The sequence below is a fragment of the Neltuma alba genome, unplaced genomic scaffold (assembly GCF_004799145.2).
Source record: "Neltuma alba isolate B1F8T4 unplaced genomic scaffold, ASM479914v2 tig00011575_pilon, whole genome shotgun sequence".
NCBI lineage: Eukaryota > Viridiplantae > Streptophyta > Magnoliopsida > Fabales > Fabaceae > Neltuma > Neltuma alba.
The window spans coordinates 9,898-31,861 of NW_021636229.1; the positions used below are offsets into that span (position 1 = coordinate 9,898).

General features: G+C 34.8%; 1 protein-coding gene and 2 pseudogenes across 1 annotated transcript; 2 read left to right on the forward strand and 1 right to left on the reverse strand.

Annotated features, from left to right (window-relative positions):
* The first annotated feature begins 595 nt into the window (after window positions 1-595).
* On the forward strand, window positions 596-3,266 carry LOC114715122 (U-box domain-containing protein 17-like; annotated as a pseudogene).
* A 3,900-nt stretch (window positions 3,267-7,166) lies between these two features.
* On the reverse strand, window positions 7,167-10,352 carry LOC114715123 (uncharacterized; annotated as a pseudogene).
* Window positions 10,353-19,198: 8,846 nt separating this feature from the next.
* LOC114715120 (transcription repressor OFP5-like) lies at window positions 19,199-20,457 on the forward strand. Its single transcript, XM_028899913.1, has one exon. It carries the CDS (start codon window positions 19,267-19,269, stop codon window positions 20,455-20,457), a length of 1,191 nt encoding a protein of 396 aa, XP_028755746.1. The 5' UTR covers window positions 19,199-19,266.
* Window positions 20,458-21,964: the final 1,507 nt, after the last annotated feature.

The following is a 21,964-nucleotide window of genomic DNA, read 5'->3' on the forward strand; positions in this document are numbered from 1 at the left end:
GTAAATTATTTTCAAAATTTATTATTTTATAAATGGTTAAGGTTCAAATCACCCATAGGAAGTATTTCATATTTCACTAGGAGTACTAAATACTCTAAATTTTTTTAGGCGCAAAAATACATATTAAATTTTTAAAATGGTACAAAAATACTATTATGGTTAAATTAACTAACGTTGACCATTTAATGAATATGTTAAACATAAAATGGTATAAAAATAAACATAGAAATTTTAATGATGTAAAAATACACATGACTTCTGCATTTTTTTTTGAAAACTCCATATTTTGGTCCGTTAGTTGACTTATTCACATATATATATATATATATATATTAATATTATATACTTGTACATTTGAGAAAAAGTTTTGGCAGAAATTTTTATTAGTACTTAAACTCTATAATAGATCATTCATATACAGGTTAATATGAGTTATTTGAAAAATTTAGTTAAAAAAACAAACATGATCTTAATCCAGATTAATGCAAGCTAAGCCCAAAAACGTAAAGTTTGACAGAGAATCCTGTGTTTGTCCTCTCGTAATGTCGTTGTACTGTTTTGCTTTTCTCTATCCTCTCTCCTACGAATGGACAAGAATCTGCATAATCTTAATCTCTCGTCAAAGTTGGGAAAGTCATTTTCAGGAAGGCCGCATTGAAGCAAGAACAGAGAAAATTGAATTCCAAAGGCAAAAAAACAAAAATCTTTGGAAATTCAGACTTTTTTGTTTACCTCTCTTTCTAGTTTCTGGTACGCGTATTCGGCCGAATTAATTAATCCCATTTCTTTCCGCTTCGGATTTCCCAGTTCCTCTTAAGCCCTCCCTTTGAAGATTCAAACTTCCACCCAACAACAACGACAGCAACTATTTCTTATTCGTCTCTGCGTTATGCATCTTGCCGTTGGGGTGACTGGAAAGTTTTTCCCGGAAAACTTCACAGATCTGATAATTGGGCCTGGAATCGCTCGGTTGTTGACGCTTCGTTCTGAATTTTGAGGGTAATTTCGCCCGGTGGAGGTTTCCAGCTCGTTGGAGTCAGCCTTCACGGATTCGTGAATTTGGGAACCCTAGAATTTCATTTCGGGTTTTCATGGCTTCGGGAGCTATCTTCTCGTCGTTGCGGCGGAGGAGGTCGCCGACGTTGGAAGCCTTCCTTGCTCCGGTTGACTTGTCCGATGTTGCTTTGGTTCAAACCCTCGCCTCTGTGGCTAGCGAGCTTGTCACGTGCTTTTCCGGACGCTCTTTCTTCTTCCAGCGCAAGAATTCGCGGTCGCTCATTCGAAAGGTCCAGGTCTTTCAGTTACTTTTGGAATATTTGACGGACACTGGCGCGTGTATTCCACCGACGGCGGTTCTCTGTTTGAAGGAGCTTTATTTGCTGTTGTACCGGTCGAAGATTCTTCTTGACTATTGCGCGCAATCGAGTAAGTTGTGGCTTTTGCTTCAGAACCATTCAATATCTGGCCATTTCCATGATTTGAACCAAGAAGTATCGACCATTCTGGATGTATTTCCTATTAACGATGTCAAATTAAGTAAGGACGTCAGGGAACAGATTGAACTGTTGAAAAAACAGTCGAGGAATGCCAAGTTATTCATAGACAAGAAAGATGATGATCTCAGGGTTCGCTTCTTGTCATTTCTTGATGCATTTGAAAATGGGAAAATCCCTGATTCAACTGAGTTAAGGTCTTTATTTGTGGAGAAATTGAAGATTCTAGATGCTAGAAGTTGCAGAAGTGAAATTGAGTCTTTGGAGGAGCAGATTGTGCATCATGAGGGAGACGTTGAGCCAACAATTTCTGTGCTTAATGGGCTTGTTGCTTTGACCCGGTATTGCAGATTTTTGCTTTTTGGATTTGAGGAAGATGAGCTGGAGTTATGCAGTGGATGTAAGAAGAAGCCCAGAAGGGGATTGATTAGTCAAGAAATTGCTGGAACGTTTATAAGTATTCCCAAGGACTTTTGCTGTCCAATAACACTGGATCTCATGCGTGACCCAGTTATAATTTCCACAGGACAGACATATGATCGAAGTTCCATATCCCGCTGGATAGATGATGGGCACTGCACTTGTCCAAAAACTGGGCAAATGCTTACCAGCACGCGCCTTGTTCCTAATCGGTCTCTTAGGAATCTGATCATGCAATGGTGCACTGCTCATGGAATTCCCTATGATCCACCAGAGTTAATGGATCCTTCAGTTGAAATTTTTGCATCAACTTCTCCTACAAAGGCCGCCCTTGAAGCCAACAGAGCAACGGCATCACTTCTTATTCAGCAGCTTGCGGATGGCTCACAAGTTGCAAAGACTGTTGCTGCTCGGGAGATTCGATTGCTAGCAAAAACAGGAAAGAAAATCGGGCCTTCATTGCAGAAGCTGGGGCTATTCCTCATCTTCAAAAGTTACTTTCCTCTCCTAACGCTGTTGCCCAGGAGAATTCTGTAACTGCATTGCTCAACCTATCAATTTATGAGAAGAACAAAAGTCAGATAATGGACGAGGAAGGATGTCTGGCATCAATAGTTGACGTGTTGAGATTTGGGCAAACAACAGAGGCAAGGGAAAATGCTGCCGCAACATTGTTCAGTCTATCTGCTGTCCATGACTACAAGAAGAGAATTGCAGATAAGGTGGGAGCTGTGGAAGCCCTGGCTGATTTGTTGCAAGAGGGGACGCCAAGAGGGAAGAAGGATGCTGTGACAGCTTTGTTTAACCTTTCCACCCACGCTGAGAACTGTGTTAGAATGATTGAAGCAGGGGCAGTGACAGCTCTTGTTGTGGCTTTGGGAAATGAAGGAGTTGCCGAGGAAGCAGCAGGTTCCTTGGCCTTGATTGTTCGGCAGCCTATTGGAGCCAAGGCTGTGGTTAATGAGGAAGCAGCTGTAGCTGGATTAATCGGAATGATGCGATGTGGGACACCAAGAGGTAAAGAGAATGCGGTTGCAGCCTTGCTTGAGCTGTGCCGGAGTGGGGGTGCAGCTGCAACCGAAAGGGTGGTTAGGGCACCTGCTTTGGCAGGATTGCTCCAGACATTGCTTTTCACCGGGACAAAGCGGGCAAGAAGAAAAGCAGCTTCCCTGGCTAGGGTGTTTCAGAGATGTGAAAATGCAACTTTGCATTATGGTGGTTTAGGTGTAGGGTATGCATATGCCAGCAATTCAGCTGCAGACAGGGATACAAGCTTTGCTGGTGATGTCTCAGTACCAATGTCCATCTCTGTACCTGTTGTGTAGTGTCAAAACCAGTTTATTTCGTTCTCCAATTTTATTGGACGTTGTTATAGAATTCTTTCATTGAAATTTATAATCATAAGAAGTCACAGGCTATACCATATGTATTATAAGAGAAACATTGAGTGCTGTTGAACAGGTGGCTTAAACATGCTTGTAACCTTTTTAAGTTATGGAAGCAAAAGAAAAAAAAAAGGAGAAGAAGAAGATGATGATCGATTCAGCCTCCCTTTATCCTTTTCTCCTTTCTGGCCTTCACGGCTGGTAAGTGTTTAAAAATGACATTTTATGGTAACAGTTGCTCATATACGCAGTGCATCCTCATTAAAATTTAATTTTAATTAGTCACACTAAAACTTGATGCTTCAAAATTTGAGTAAAACTTGGATGGGGTTAGTGTGTAACAAACATATGCGGGTATGGCTGAAAGTAGCTTTCACAGGTCAAATTAGTTAAGAAAAGGAACAAGAAAAGAATGTCTGTTGTGTGCTATGGCATCCTGCAATTTTCATGCGTCATCTTTGCATAAATTGTGGCAGAAGTGGATCAAGTTATATGCTGCACGCATCTGTCGTCAAATCGCCAGTCTCCGCTCTGAGCTGTGTCTTACTGGCGATTCCCATCTGAGTATGCCTCCAATGTGAAACATGCTGAACTCTGGGTTAGTACAATCCACTCATTCTTTTGAACAAGAACCTATGCTTTAAAAGATTATGAATGTTCATCGCTTTTTACCAAAATGACATCAGTAGGTTTTTCTTCTTCTGCCATAAAGTTTCTTAAGAGCAAAGGTGGATCACAGAAATGATGACTTTCATTCCTTGCGTTGTTAGTGAATGATTCACATGTGTTCTCAGATAAAGTGAGCAGCAATGACTGGGTGTCGTCATAAGTGGTGGGCTATTCTTTTTCTATAAAATTCTGCAGCATATTATATGAAGATCCTGGTTTTAAAAAAAACAAAAGTGGGCAAGATTTTTCAAACATCATTATTCCGGAGACTAAAGTACTTTTCTCCTGAGTGGTGGAGGATGATTTAGCTTATTCTTCTGCATAATGGCACATATGACCAAATACCAGGTTTGATAAGGAGGCGCCAACTGGTTTTTTCTAGGCAGTCCCATGTGAGTGGCTCTAATGCAGATTTTTTGCAATTATAAAATTGACTCTATATTATTCAACCAAGAGAAATACAGAAAAATGGAGGGAATAAGATGCAATGTTCAAAAAAGGAAATATACTTGTATGCAATCTCATTCTTTAAGCTTACTTTCTCTCGAAATATTTTGGTTAAATATAGGACGCTGATTTTGCTTATAGACATGCCTTTTCCTTTTTTGTGCGTGGGGCAAACAGCTTATGCAAAGGTTTGAATTACAAAGTCAGTAAAATTCTACGGCAGGAAGAGATGGTTGGCTGTTCAAAGTTTAACATAAATTAATAGTGCATTCTTTTCTAAGTCGACAAGAACTTGTTGCTTTAGAGTTTATTGTCATTGGTTTAGGTACTCACTTGATTATCTTGTAGAATTTTCAGCCTTATTTCCAACAATAATTTCAATAGACTATTCATCATTTGATTATCAGAATTTTATTTCATAAAATAAATATATAATAAATCGTATTATTTATGCTATAAACAATACAACTTATTTTAAGTTTAAATTTCACGCAATACAATTAAAAAAAATTATATCTTGTATATAGAGTGCTACAGGATATGGATTAACTAAGGTTGAGTTACATGATAATTAACAATGATTAATCCCCTTGTTTGCCTTTGATTTCTCTGTTTGCCCATTTATTAACTGGGGATCAATTTGCAAGATTGATTTCCCAATAGCTTTGAATTATCTCTGTTTGCCCTTATGTTTTGACAAGGAGAAAAAATTTTAAATTATGAAAATTGTGACTCTAATTCATTCGCATACTTACCTACCCACTTGGTAAGTTGGTATCAAAGAAGTTGAAGGATTCCTAACCTGGAGATATTCTTATCTGGTGCTCCAAACAGCTCTTGAATAAATAGTGACCATATTACTTGTATCATGTTCTGGGAAGTGATTAGAGAATTCATTATTGGTAACTAGGGGGTGTTTGGATGAGGCAAAACCCTGGTTTGCAAATAGCTTCTGGAGAATAGATTTTGGAGAGAATATTTTGAAAGAATAGTTTTTTGAAAAGTGATTCTGATAACGTGAGAGTGTTTGGATATTCTTGTCAGAAGTACTTTTTGATATGTAAAATTACTACAGAGGACATAAGTTTAATGATAATTACATATAATATCTATTTCATAATCTATGTTTATTTGAAGTAATAAATTTATTAATAATATATATTTTGACAACATTAAATATGCATAAATAATATAAATCTAAGAAATTAGTGTGTGATATAGTAAATAAAAAAATAAATATTTTTTAAAAAAATGATTTATTTTGCCAAATAATTGTACCCCTGAGCTGAATTAGTGCCCCCCCAGCGTGCTGAATAGTCCCCCCCCCCCCCCCCGCGTGCTTGTTCCCTCCGTAGAATTGTCCCTCCGCCTGATTAATGAAACCAAGGTTTTTGTTGGCAAACCTTGGTTTGCCCAAAACTTGGTTTGAAAAAATGGGGGTGTTTTGCAAATTTTTTTTGCCAAACCATGGTTTGGCAAACCAAACCATGTTGACAAAAAAGCCAAACACCCCCTAAGTTGAAGAATTATCGTTTTTATAATGTCTATTGTTTGCAATTATTATTTCATAATCATTTTTTCACTTTCCAAAATAATATCATAAAATCATTTCTTACTCTCAAAATTATTTCGATAAAGGTCTTACATAATTGAGCTTCAAAGAGTTTTAACGCACTATTTTTAAAGGTTGTAAGGCATATATATCTGATTGTTTTCACTTTTTTTAATTAATCAGAGACCGATGAGACCGAATTGTTACTGAGATATTTCGTTAAATATAAGAATGAAAATTTTGTCAATTTTTCCCTGAAAGATTGATTATGAAGGAAGTGGAGGGGCATGAAGGGGCACATAATTGAGAAGCAATTGGGAGTTTGTGGGGGAATTTTTGAGAGATGTTGTGGTTGAACTTATCTTGTGTGATATATACAAACCCTTCAATTGAAGTGGAAGGATCCTAATCATGAAAACATCACTCTGTGCTTCTCAATTGCTTTATTGATTCTTTCTTCCTTCCATGCTTTTGAAACATCAAGTAGCACATCAAGTTGGTTGTTTTGGGGTCCCCATGATTTTTCTTTCTTTGTTTTTTTCTAATTGCAAATCATTCTATATCCACATAGAATTTAAATCTTTCTTATGCTCAAAGATGTGATAAGGTTAAAGAGTAAAGATTTAATTGTATGCAGTAGATGATTATCTTTTATGATATACTCCTCCATTCTAAATATAATACCTATTTTATAGTGTAATTTATATTACAAATGAGTCTTATATTTAAGACTGAAGGAGTATTTGGATGAATTAATAAATTTGCTGATCAACCTACTCATCAAGTTCACTATGTAGAAGCTGATCATGAGGCATTTAGGATCATATAGGGTAAAGGAATATTTTGATTGCTAACATAATCCCCCCCCTTCCATATGGGTTTTAGTTGTGGTCTTGTATTTTAAGAAAGAAGATAAGTGTTTCTTTTTGTATAATAATTCTCCAGAGGTTCTTCATTCTCTTATAAAGTTTTTATATTTATGCATACAAAAGAAAACGACACTAACTAGTATAATTATATGTGGGCCTTATCTCATCTTTATGCCTCTGCCTCTTTCTAAATTTACTATACGAATTTATTTTTGTGAACGTAGATGATTTGAAGTTTTGAACATCTTTAAAATATTAAAAAAAATTTGTTCTCTATAATGATATCACATTGTATTTCTGTGATTCCAATGGTCTCCATTGCAACGAGAGATGGGTGATTTACAGTCATAATAAATGAATTTGTGCAGAAGGTTGCAGTTTGCAAATGAATAATACAATGTGGAGATTTGGCAGTACTTAAACTGAATGGGTTTTTTGGGGAAGTGTTGGAAGATGAACAAAGAAGAACATCTGTTTTTTGGGGGTACAATGAACAAAGAAGAACATACTTGTGTGATGTAAAGGAATAGAGTCTTGAAAGAAGAAAAAGCAAATGAATTTAAGGAGAGGGAATGAGGATGTCAAAGTCAGAGACAGTCCAAATGGCAGTTTGATGAGCTTCTTTGAAAATCTCTGTCCCAATGTTAACAGAACTCCATTGTCTTCTTGCTGGACCTGTCCCTGGCTCCTGCAACCACACATATTAATCAGAACAACTTAAATGCAAGTGTGTGCATACATACATACATACATACATACATATTTTGGTATTGGAAATTAATTCAAGACCACTCATTTGCTTTGGACATTTTTTTTCTTTTGAATTAACCGGACAAGCATTAACAGTTTGAGGTTACAAGCAGGATTGAACTTTCGACCTCCCACTTATATGGAAGCTCTCATGCCACTGGGTCATAAAGCTATTGGCTTTTTTTGGATATATTGAGACAACACATATAAGCATGGACTGTTTCATTTGTTGTCTAAAGATTTTGAACTGGGAAGGAAAAAATAAAGTGAAACGAAGAAATTGATGAACTTTGACAAAAGCTAAACTATTAAAATTTATCTTCATTAAGATATCCACAAGAAGAAGAATCTATAACCTGGTAAAAGTAAAGTGAGTGTGACAATCTACCAGCATCAAGCTCCCATGTCTTAGGATCCCCAATCCAGCCTTGTCCTTGCTTTGTAGGGTACCCATACTCAGCCCAAACTGGGTGTGGCAGAATTTGCACTATCTCTTGTGGCTGAGGATTGCTGTAAGGGTCACACAAACTGTAGGGTACTTCAAGGTGCTCTGCATTCCCAGGAGAGCAGTACAAATGGTAGGCATCATAAGGGAAGTGTAAAGTGTCCGTGCGATGGACACGTGTCCTGTTGGGAAAAGTATGATATGGTGGACACGCGTTGAGGTTGTCTTTGTGACACCATGAGGTTATGCTTGGATTAATGATCATCTCACTGTATCTGGTGACATCTGTTGTTACATCACCATCACAAGGTTGTCCATTATTCTTCCAGCAGCTTCCTATGTCCATCAGGTAGAACTGACCGTTACTCCCCTCCTCCTTCTAGGACGTTCAGAGTGAATCTCACTTTGAAGTTTGGTGATTCTGGGATCTGCATAATCAAGAACCATGCAAATTGATACCAAATATGTTGCACATTTGAGAATCCACATTCCAACACGAAGTTCCCACGCTTGATTTGAAGTTTTATATCACATCTAACCAAACACATACTCCTGATTTATGAGTAACATGGCTTGTTGTGAATTTTATACTGACAGTTTACTTGCAAATTTGATAAATGTTTAACATAGACATGATGCATTCTATCAAGTCCCAGAAATTCATTGAACACAGCGCAGATTAGAGTTCAAACATTGCAACAAGTTAACTTTGCTTTCAAGCAAAACCTAAAGGAATGACGTGAGCAAGTTTTTGGCGGCTGAAACACAAAGTTGTGGAATTTGCTGATATTCTGTAATTACGATGAAGCTTTCTGAGGTTAATTTTGATGTCAAGCCTAGAAGAGCGAAAAGAAAATTCTTAGGCACATATAATTGATGTATCAGCTAACTGTTCAACAATGAGTCAACTCTTTGTACTAGGAACTACACAAAGAGACTTATGATGAAGAATTTCTCAGAAAGCAAAGTATGAATGAGACTAAGAGAGAAAAGGTGACTCACAATTTTAGACATTCCTCTAGTTGGATAATGGTATCCACCAGAAAAACCAGATGTGGCATCAGATCTCAAGTAAAGCATCAGCCATGGATACCTTACGGAGGTCCTCAAAACATGGTGAAAAACCCAACTTCCCTTGCCAATTTCCTTTTGCCAAGTCACAGAGTAGTAAGACTCGTTTTGCCCTAATGATCCTAAGCTCAAATTAGTTTCCAAATCCCAAGACCCATAAAACCTTCCCTTAAGAAGAGTCCTATTAGGTTCTTCAATTTTGGTATAGTCATGATGAATCAATGGCTGGTTCATACACCCTTCCCCAAAGCAAGGGAAGCTACCATCATTGGCAAAAGGTCCTACTCTGAAGCCATTTTTAGGGCACTTGGCCGCCATAGTGTCCATATTGCCATTCTTAAGCATGATCATCCAGAACTGCCATGGATTTGGAGTTTCTTTAACTTCACATTTTGATGCCAAATACAGTTCTTTCTCCGTAGCATAGAGATCCACATTGTGAAGGGCTTTTTCTTGTAGCCCTTCGAAGGAATCTCCAGCACCTAGCCTGTTGTCATCTTCTGTGACCTTGTGGACCAATCTGTAGAGAGGAAAACTGGATAGAGAGCTGTTCTTCTCTAAAACAACGCTATTGTTAGCCTTCCAGGGCACAAGAATAGAGGAACCAGAAGAACATCAGAGGGATAAAGCAATTGACTCCAAAAGATTTTTTTTCCCTTTTTGTTGATAGTTTATTACGGGAAAGTTTATTATCTTTCAGTTTTATATAATTTTTTTTCCCTCATTGAAACACTGCATAATATCGTTTAAATACCTTGAAAAAGACTTTCAAGTTCTAAAGTGGAAAAAAAAATTTGACGCACTCATTTTTGAAAGTGAGAAATAAAGTTTATTCTTACTCTTTCTTTTCTTGTTGCATTATTGAGATGACAGCAAGATATGAACATCACAATACTGCAAGTATTAAATATAGGATGCTTCATTTTGTAAGTATTGAGTTCACACATTTTGATTTTGAGGCAGAGAATAAAATCATAAATTTTATGAAAGCTTACCTTTTGGCTGTGAAGAGGCATTATGAATATCAAAGCAATCAGCAGCTCTCGGACTGCCCATTTGAGGAACTTCATCTCCGACTTCATTGCACTGATTCCATGACTCTATGGCCAATCTCAGACCATCTCTTCTCATTCCTGGATCACCCACAGCTGATACATACCCATCTACAGAAGCATTAACAAAAGCCCTGAAAAGATCAAGCAAAACCAGAAGAACAAGAAGAAGAAAACAGGGGATCCTCTGTTTGGCCATTAGAATTTAGAATAATAAAGCCTGATCACAAGTTCATGTTCTGTAAGCCAAACAAGTATGGACCTAAAGGGAATGACTTATAATTATGGGTTTTCAGCTTATGTTTCTTTCTTCGTGTTGATTAATGAAGTTGACACTTTCCTGTTTTATCTGCTAACATGTAGGGGTTGAATTACCTTTACAGTTATCTTTTGATCCAATGTCGTATTATTGTTGCATGTTTCCTCCTATAATGAAGGTTCTGGCTCAAATTTGTCAAAACTCGTTTACCTACCAATGAAGAAAGTGACAACCTATGCTTTTCTTACAACTACTTGCTGGTCCAATAGCTTTTACTTGGCAACCAATTATGTGTAGATCAAGCAACACGTTATACAAGTAGCTTTGCAAGAGAATCTTGTTGGACTTGTGGAACTTGTAAAGTATCTTTAAAGTGAGAAAAACAAATCTTGCACAGACAATGTAGGAATCAAACAGATCCAGATTTTACTGTTTAAAATATTCAAGTTCATGAGAGTCTCAACATCCTGGTTTGTCAGAAAATTCAAATCAATTCATATAGAGAAATTAAAAATGTTTTCTGTCTTGAATTTTGTGTGTGTATTCTTTCCTAATTAATTTAAGATAATTATTTAACAGATCTTACCGAAGAAGTTTTGGTAGCATCATCAGTGGGGCAAGAAGAACACAGACAAGTGCATTATATTTTCAGTGACATTGACTATGTTTAGCATTTTTCTCAATGCCATAGAAGAAAGAATCAATTAAGAGAAAAGAACAAAAGGAACAAAATATTAGGTGCAACTAATTATTGATTGATCATTTCCCACTTGGGTTTGTTCCCTTTACCTTCTTCCCCATCTATCTTTTACATTTTTCCTCCTTTGGGTTTTTCAACTGGGAATAAGAACTCTTAAATAGTTAAGCACTACCTTTTTATCAAAAAAGGAAGCTTCGTTATTAAACCTCTGATTTGGATTATCAATGCTTGAATGTCCCTTTATTGGAAAGTCAATTGCAGCTTGTATGCTCAAGGCAAGAAAATCCTAAAGGTAACATAGCCACTCCTTTGAATCCTATGTATATCCATATATTTTTATGCATAAATAATTTTCAATATATTTCATCAGAATCAAGAGTAACTTAAAATCTCATTAATTATGTTTTAAAATTTAATAACTTTTTAATTTCACTCCTATTTAATATGAAGGGATGAGAGAGAATTGAGAAGTCTAAAAATAATATATTGGAAGTAAAATTGTCCGATATTCATATGATAAGTTTAATGAGATGACTTATATTAACAATAAAAAAACCCTCGTGCACTATACTCCTTTGGTTTGATTTATAAAGCAGAAAAAGAAGACTTTTTTGGTCCTATTTATAGGATACTGAGAAAATTTTTTTATAGAGATGTATAATTTTGCCCTTTATTTATTATTGTGTTGACTTTGTTTACATGAGATATAATGTATATTAAATATGTATAAAGTTAGAAAGTTGTTAAATTTTAAATGAAAGTTAAAGGAGTTTAAGATTTTCCTTTGTTTGAGCAAACATGTTAGGAAGTGACTTATAAATAGAACCAGAGAAGTAAATAGGAAAGAAGAGTATAAATTATTGATGGCCAACCCATTAGAATTAAAATAAGTTGGTTGATGCATTAAAATTGTCCTAAAATTGAATCAGTTTTCATTTTTATCCTTCACAAATACTATTAATTTAAACAAATGAAATGTATATCCATAGATGCAGCCATGTAGCCCAGTTGTAGGATTGAATGCTTCTAAGTTCGGATTAAAATTGCTTCAAGCGTCTCTCTCCCCTGTGGATAGAGAGAATGGGTGAAGTAATAGACAAGCAAACCAAAGGAAGAGAATATGGAATTCAAAATGAATGACTTGTTTCATGGCAGTAGAGTGTCCCCCCCCCCCCCCAAAAAAAATCACCAGAGCAAATACTAAGGACCTAATGGTTATAAGTGAGATGAGATCCATGGCTTCCTACTTATGGGGAAGTTTTCATACTATTCAACTACAAGACTACTAACAAACCATGATTTGAATTTTTACCAGAAAAAATACCTACATTTAGTGCCTGACAGTGTCTTGAATAAGACTACTTTTAATTAGAAGATACTTACGCATAACTAAAAAAAAAAGCTACAAGGCCATTACCACTGTAATCTCCTTTTAGAATATAAAACTTTATTTATGACCATATTCATTATGACTCCTCTATGTGTGAAAATAAGCTTTGCTTAAAGGTCAAATTTCTACAAGAATAAGAACAAAAAATGCCATTGATGGTTAAAGGTCCCTCAAGTGATGATTGGTTAGTGATGACTTTGGAATATTTTGGTCATTTCATATGCTAAATTGGTCGGCAGTTGCTTCGGTTGTCTCAAGCCGTTCTAATTGTTAAAGACCCCTTGCAACCAACACAAACATCCCCCGGATGCAGTGTATATGCCCCTCACGTTCTAGGCATACAGGATGATATATACATATATATATAATTAAAAAATTAAATTTGTCATAAAATTAAGTAATTTTTAATATTACCTATATTAATTACACTAAGCTTCAACATCATATTAATTTATATCTTCTATTATTAGCTTTATTATATATGGGTGTATATAGTTGCCAACAAATATGGATATATATTGAAAAGTTATATTTAACATTCTTTAAAACTATCAAATGCCTTATAAAAAGGGTCATAAACACCTTCTAGAAAGCGTTCTACGATAAGCACTGAAGCTATCTGCATTCTTTTTCATAATGATTGTATTTTACTACTTTTTTAATCACATTTGTCCCTACTTATTGCAATTAATAATTAACTCTGGCATTAATGAATTGATCTATTGGGTTGACCCATTTAGCTGAGTTGCAAAAATGAGACAAATTTTGAACGTGGAAGTGGGCCAACTTGGGCTAAACCCACAACCTATGAGTTGAGAGGGTGGCTTGTCTTCTTCATTTTTTATATATAATTAAAAATAAATATAAATAATTTAATATTTATTTTATTTATACATATTTAATTACAAATATCTAGAAAAGCTACTAATGAATTAACAATTATATGTGTCTTCATTTTATTATTGGTTGATATTTTCCATATTTTCATCCATTTGTTTAAACTGTAGATTCGAATACATTTCTTTTAAATTCTAAGCATGCAATACTTTGAAAGTGGATACGCAAATAAATTTTTTAAAAAAATTTATTAGCCATATATTTAAAATAAAAAAGCATAGAGACATATATAGGCTAGTCCACATATAATCCATTAATTGAAGCACCAAAAAGTGATTTGGTCCAACCCAACCCATTCTTTTTCCTTTTCCCAACCTATAATAGGTCAAAACTCAAAACAACACATATTTATGTAGGGTGGGATAAGCTACATTCCCTCATCTAAGAATGTACACTTTTTGCCTTAGAGTTTCAAAGTAGAAGGATGACAGGAGTCCTTTCATATATGGCGCAAGAAATAATGGTAACCAACAAAAGAAGAGATTCCCTTTGAATCCAAGTTACTGAGAGTTGCCTTGCTTCTCGTCAGCATAAGAAAAAAGAACCTTACTGACTGTAAGGCCCTAAAAAATCAATTTAGTCAATAATTCTATGGCCTAGTAGCCTAAAAATTCTCTTGTAAATAGAACGTGGCAAGTTCAATCTCATTTATAATCTCAGGTTATTAGTGTCTACAAGTTTGAAATAATTTAATTATATATAATTCTTATAAAAAGAAACTAAGAATGTTATTATTTGTTGACCATATGAGTCCTTTGTTCGTTTGGAGTGGTGATTGAAACCTTCAAAAACAGTTTTCCAATCACGATTTACAAAATATGAAGTAAATATATAAGGAGAGTTTTATCTTAATTTATATAAAAAAATGCTTATAAATACTTTTAGAAATGATTTCAAAAGAGCACAAAGTTAATGGCCTACTGCATATCCCAATGCTAGTGGGGTTTTGCATAGGGGTTCTTTCCTATTGCTAGGGTTTGGCTTGATTCAATTTTTCTAGCAAGGTCAGTTGGTAAGAAAAATATTGGATAAAAAATTACTAAGTGATTTCTAAAATAAAATTTTCATGTAAATCATTGTAAAGACGAACACTTTTGGGTTTAGTAGCACAAAATGTCACCCCTTTGTAGGAGAGATCACGAGTGCAAACATGCGCTGATGTGTGCGGATGTGGGTGCTTGGATATATGTATGTGGCGTTAAATTGTTAAGTTAAAAAATATAAATCACTAAAAAATTTCACCTATTTTCTTTTAATTTTGTTAAAAAAAAAAGTGCTACCTCTAATCCTTAATATAAGAACTAATTAGAAGCTAGATTTGGTCCTAAAACCTGAATATAATATTTCAATCTATATGGTCTTTTAAATTAACAATTTTTTTCTATAATATCAAGAGGTTTTCACTAAGAAATAATTTTAATACACATTATTAAATATGGTAGTTAGGGGAAGTTAATACATATTTGTTATGATTAACCAACTTAACTAGTTTTTTTAATCTCTTTAAATTAATTATCTAGTCTTTCTATTAAAGACTAAGGGTTTGTTTGGTTGGAGGGGAAGGTAGGGGGGGAGGCCCCTCATTTGATTAAAAATTTTGGAGGGGAGGCAAGCCAAAATGTCCCCTCCCCTCCTCTCCCTCCCCCCATTTTAACTCCCCTCCAAATTGGGGGTTTTTGGAGGGGAGCTAAGTTTTTGGACCACTATACTTTTATGGTTTTTTTAATATTCCACTACTACCCATAAAATATATTATTATAATATTTATTTCAAATAAAAAATATATTATCCTAAATAAAAAATAAAATAAAAATTATTATAATTAAAAAATATATTATAAAAAATTATTTAAAAATAAAAATTATAATATTATAAAATTAATTGTTTTTTATAAATACATTATTTATTAAATATATTTTAAAGCTGAAAAAAAGGATAGCCTAAAGAGAATAAAATTTCATTTTTCTTAGAACATATAAAATTTTTTAATTTGATTATTTTAAATATATTATTATATTAATTAGAATAAAAAATTACTTTACTAATTTTTTAATGCACATATTAACATGATAAGACTGAATTTTTATTAAATTATGTAATTTAAATCAAGATGTAAATTAATTTATATAATATATCAATAAAAATATAAACTAATATGTAAGGATAAAATGGTAAATTAATTATAACTATCCTTTCCCTCCCCTTTTTGAACCAAACAAGGGATCATTAAATATCCTCCCCTTTCTTTCTTTTTAATCAAACCAAACAAGGTGAAGATAAAATCTCTCCTACCCTTCCCTACCCTGCCCTCCCTTCCTTCCCCTACTTTCTCCTCAAACCAAACAAGCCCTAAAGCTAGTAGGATAGATATGGTTGGATGATATCAAACTGGCCAATATGATTGACTCTGTCTGTTACCAAACTTAACCAAGTAGTCCAATATACTACCTCTGGCCCTAAATATAAAAATCAGTTGACTAATTTTAGTAGATTAAGAAAATAAGTTAAGTTTGTTATTTATAATAAATAGATGTTGTTTTTTTAAAATATCCTTGTTAATCAAGTTTATTGGCTAGAACTACTACTATTAGGAGGACTATCTTAGAAAAAAAAAGATAAATATGAGAGACAAAGTGGATTAGGATCTTATATTTAGGATCAAAATAAAAATCAAATAAGTTCTTATATTAAGAACCGGAGGTAGTAATTATTTATCCAACTCAAAATTATTAGAACAAGTCCTTTACATTCAAATGAAAATCTGAGAGAAATCAGAGTGTTTATAATTTGCGAAAATTATTATGAACATATAACCTTTTCTTGCATAATATGAATTGAACGAAACTAGATAGATAATTTGCAACCTTGCTATTCTTTTTGGGAAGACAAGGGTTGAGGCATATAGGTCCTATTTGGTATAATAAAGCATTAAAAATAAAGGATATAGATTGAAATTGTAATTGAAAAAAATTATTAAAAAAGTATTTAGCATGAATAATTACTTGTTACATATGATTAGACAAACCCATTGAGGTGGGATTGGAGAATACCACATTCCACTATGGCGTTCTCCAATCCCACACACATATATATAGGTTTGTCTAATTCCACGTAACAAGAAATTTTTCATGTTAAGCATTTTTTTAACAAAGTTTTTCAATCCCAACGGCAATCCCTACCTTTTATTTTCAATGCTTCCTACCAAAAGAGACTATAGAGGAAAAAACACGAGTAATTATGAGCACAAAAGCTCATTACACAAATTAATTAGCAAAATATTTCTACGCCCAAAGGAGGATCATCATCTATATATAATTAGTATCGTTATTTGCTTCTCTAAACATATGACTAATTTCCAAAAAAATATACAAGGTATGCTCTCTTATTTTCACTTGTGCAACCCTATTATTTATTACTCCCCTAGTCCTAAATATAAGACTTATTTTATAATACAATTTAAATTATAAAATAGGTTTTATATTTAGAACCGAAAGAGTATTTATGTGAAGCAAACGTGACCAATAAAATATAGAATTAATTAAAGTTACTTCAAGACTGGACCCAAATTGAAGTTATACTTAAAATATTTTTATTTGACCTAGGAATGTTTAATTATCAAGTTTTGGATCAAATATTAGACATTTCTATGCATACCAGAATAGAAGTTTAAAATATGTCTAGTTTAACCCAAACTCAACTATTTTATTCAATTCAAACTGGAACTTCACAGACACTTAAAAAGCTAAGGTCTGCTTAAATTTGAAACTATTCTCAAAAAAAGAAAAACTCCAATAGCCATGTTATAATCTACTTTATCAATAATGCTCATAACTTCTAAAATCTAACGTCTGCCACTATTCATCAGTTTGCATCACTAATTATTTCCTTAACCGAATTGTCCATTGTTTGAAACATTACAAGTAATAAAACCACATTATTTCCTTGTGCATTATAAGCTGTGTAGTTTACAATAAATTATATGCTTTATTTTAATATTAATGATATGATTAATACAAGCTTTATTGAACAAAAGATAGTTTTTTTTTCACGTAGAAAATGTAGCCCATACAAGTTTTCTGGAAAGAAAGAAAAATCCATTTATCTTGTGAAATTTCTTACTAACACATATAACCTAGCTACGAAAGAAATTAAAGAGAAGGCTTTTTTGTTGGTCTAAATTAAACTAGAATAATTAAAAGTATACAAGTTGACACGTGGGACCCAAGAAGACCATCCCAACCCAGAAACACAAAAAACCTAGCAACAGCCACACTGTACAAACCATGGATAGATGATTCAACGGGAAGATTGAGACACATTGTGTAAAGAAATAAAGCCAGAAAAAGAAAAAGAAAGAAAGAGAAGCAAAGACTTTGCAGGCAGAATATGAGTGGAAGGAGAACTTAGCCTTCTACATCACCATATTACGAAAAGAGAAATCTTAACAACTCCTTTATTCTTGTCTTTTATATGAATATTATGAACCCACATGGTTTCCTGCTAAATTATGCACGAATTGCTACAATAGACATGCTTCCTGTTACATAAACATTGAAGCTAATCTCCATTAAAGACAACATTCCACCTAATGCCCTGGTGTTGATGAAAATGACACATTGTGGGCTAGATGTTTAGTTATGATGATTACTTCAAGGCCACAGGCAACCTCCAGTAAGTCAGTCTTCTTGATTCTGAAACTAATCCATGTGTCCTTTACTTTCTAAGTCTCTTACTCATAACCTATGTTTAACTAAGCAGTCACAATAGCCCATTGGAATTACTATTATCTTCTTCAGTATTCGGTCTTATCTTAATGAATCTATCTCTTTGGTTTGATCAATGAAACGTAATGCCTGCTAAGAAAATTTTAGATTGAAGATAAATGAGAATGAAAGTGAATGAATGGTCTTGAAAAATCTAAGTAAGGGAAAAACTTAATTGAATTTCATTCCTGTCAATTTCCTTCTCCTTTATTTCCTTTAATCCACGTATATCTCAAGATTCATTTCTTACCGACTTCAAGATTAAATTTTTCATGCATCAACATATGAAATTTCATAATAGAATGGATCAATATAGTCTTCAAAAGATTACTCATATGTTGATCATCCAAAAATTAGGGTTTTCAAGATAGAACCGGAAAGATTGATTTACTCCCAATTTATTCTTCAAATATTTTAGCACAATCAAAACATTGATTTGAAAAAAGAAATTCAATTGTGGACTCTTCGACGCAATGAAATCAAACTCTGATCTAAAACAATAATTTTTGTGATTAAAAACACATGTGGAAGCACATGAAATTCTATCGTTAGCTACATATAGAGATATGTTGATTTGGTAATAATACTTCGGGCCTTAAATTGAGAAGCATAGCTTTTGAGAGTGACTAATATATAGAGAACTAAATGAAGAAAAATAAAATCCTTTACAAAGAAAATTTAATCTACTCAAAAAGAAGATTCAAAATAGTGGCAATATTACTTTGTGGACATTAGGAGAGGTCCCACTATGACTTTGTGGGCCTAGAAAAGTGGTCCCCAGTGCTGGCACAAATCTTTTTACCAGTACACAATAGAAAGTGGGAAAAGTAGCTAAGGGGTCACAGGAATTGGGGCGGGTGTCTCCTTTGAAAACATAGGCATAGCGGGGATAGAAAAACAACTAGTAAGAAACATGCCTTCCTATTTAACAGCCTAACCTTCCCACTCCCCTCAGCCACATAAATCCCTCTTGTTCTTATGCCTCTTTCTTCCAGACAACCATAACTTTAGTTCTCTCCATTTGAAACTAGCATAAGCCAAAATCCAACCAATAAATTCCAATCCAAAAACACGAGAATCATATCTTATCAATACCAGCAAATTATGAAGTGGGGTAGAAGAAAATCCTCCTCAGTTTCTTCTTCATCTAAACGATCTTTCATCTCTCATGTATCTCCCCTTTCATGGCTGTCCAAGTTCAAGAAGATGAGAATCAGCACAGAGCCAGTTCCTGGAAAATTGAAACAAAAGGGTGTGCTGAATTCTCCATCGGCTACTTCAATGCAGTATAGTTGTGGTAATGATGGTAGGTTGTACGGTAAGGATGATGACGCTTTTTGGAGACTTTCATTTGGCGAGGACAGCCATGAACGTAAGAAAAGTGAAGATACTGTGAAATCAGCAAGGCACAATTTGGATATAGGTCGTAGATGGAATGCTGAGAAACAGGAAGGAAGAAGAGAGGGGACTTCAACGTTCAAGGAGGATCAAAGAAAGTTGCCAAATGATACTAAGATTCTACCACAGATGAATGAGCGTAGTCGAGGAAAGGAATTTGAAAAGTTGAGGAGGAGATTTGAGAGGAAAGCTCAAAGAGTATTGGAAGAGCAAGTCTTAAAATTGGAAAGAGAAGCAGAGGATGCATCAGCTTTATCGTTAGTGAAGGAGACGCCACAACTTGGATCACCTGCAACAATTTGGACACCAAGAAGACAATCTTTTGCCCATTTTGATGATTTTAAGAAGTCTAGCCATGCGCGAATGAAAGATCGTGCATTTAATACTCTGAGCCTTCAGAAACATGAGAGACAGATTTTACATCAAACTGAGGAGTTGAAGGCAAAGACTGCAAAGAAGAGTGAGGCACCTCAAGTGAGCGGAGAAATCCAAAGGAGGAAATCAAAGAACAGCACTAAGGTCAAAGTATTTTCTCCAAGGATGAGCTCCAATGTTGAAACATGTAAAATAAAGGCTATAGAAGAGATGAGGAAAGCGAAACTAAAGATGAAGAAAGCAAAGGAGAAAATCAGGGAGGGAAAGCAAGGCTTAGATAGCTTTGCCGTGGTAAAGTTTTCATTGGACCCACAACAAGACTTCAGAGATTCAATGGTTGAGATGATCAGAGAGAAGCAGATCAGCCAGCCAGAGGAAATGGAAGAGCTTTTAGCATGTTATCTGACTTTGAATTCTGATGAATACCATGATCTCATCATCAAGGTATTTCGGCAGGTATGGTTCACCATGAACTTAGATAGTAAGGGTATTAAGTTAAACAAGCAATGCTGCTATGACTAGAACTTCTTTCTAATTGATAGCAAACTTGAGCAGAAATTCAAGTAGTTAATCTTCAAACTTCTGTTTTTTCCCGTGATGTTTTGCTTTTAGTTAAAATTCATTCCTTCCTTCAAATATTTCTCATGAAATTCAAGATAAGTTGCTTTAGGTTCACGCACGAGAAACTACAAACAAGAGTTTGCAGAGACGCCAAAAGTGATCTAGCAGTGGTAGGTTTGAGTAGTTATCAAGAGATTTTAAGTTCAAACATCCCCTCAGCTACATACAGTTCATTGTGCATGTATACTAGGGTATATATATAATTGATGTTGGGATACGTGTAGCAATATTTTGGGCATTGGCTTTGAGTTCAGCTACCGGGGGGAAAACCTCTCGAGTGTTAGGTGTACTGAAAATTTTTTGGGAAGGAATCCAAATCTCAAGAAGTTATATTAATGATACAGTAAGATTGATGCATTGCTAAATCCACATCAATCTGATCGTAGTTAGATTTGTGCCTGCCTGGGAGAAAAAGTTAAATCTGACTCATCATATGTGCTTGAACAAGCACAATTTGCCCTCTTCTGGAGGCACATTATCAAAGCCTTTGCATTCTGATATTTTGAAAACCACTTGTGAACTTCAATGCAGACGACAAAGTTATCAGGCATTTTGGAAATTTTAACACTTCATTAGTTCAGAGCTCCTCTTACAAAGTTTCAAGTATCATATCGCGCAATGAATTTAAGCGATTATGTAGTGTTATCAAGAAATTATTTTGCCAGTGAGATCAATAAATGGTACAGAACATATACTACGTATGAGGCCGTATTATAGGCAACAAATTGGAGTAAATAGGGAATTGATGGGTGGCCCAATAGGACCAGTACACAACCCAATAACAATGTCTATACTACCTATAGTTTAACAAAAGCCCTTAAGGATGCTAGAGACCCATTACCTGACAGCTTTCAAGGCTCGCATTTATGCCACAGCTACACAGTGCCAAATAAGTCGATAAACAGTTATAAGGCTAAGACCTAGAGCACTTATAGAAGTTGGCTATCATAAAGCGGGAAGCAAGTAAGTTCTTGCTGACCTTCCATGGATTCATAAATACGTGCCATCAACTTTTGTCATGCTGCGAGAAGGCTCGATATCAAGTAACTTACTTTGCGTTACCCCTTGAACGCCTATCTTCTTGTAGATGCATATACATATTCGTGACCGTGACATATAGCTTGATGACGTTGAGCTCCTAAAAGACACATATTGGGTGACTGAACGGAGGCAAAACTAGCTTGATGGCATCGGGTCATAGCTCCCAGAAGTGAACTCTGCTAGATCCAACAGCTCAATATCACTCGAAAGTTGTAAAGCTCCCACGTCTCACCGAAGCAGAGCACGCCCCACTTCATTACACAATACCGTTCGTCTTTGGGAATCCTACCTCTTGGCCTTAAATGCCTATCCAAAAACAAAAAGCACTGCTTTTGGGCATTTAATCGAGCATATGCTGTGCATTTTA

Bases quoted from the DNA above. Each gene is read 5' to 3' on its own strand.
- LOC114715120 (XM_028899913.1), top strand. From the start codon at position 19,267: ATGAAGTGGGGTAGAAGAAAATCCTCCTCAGTTTCTTCTTCATCTAAA.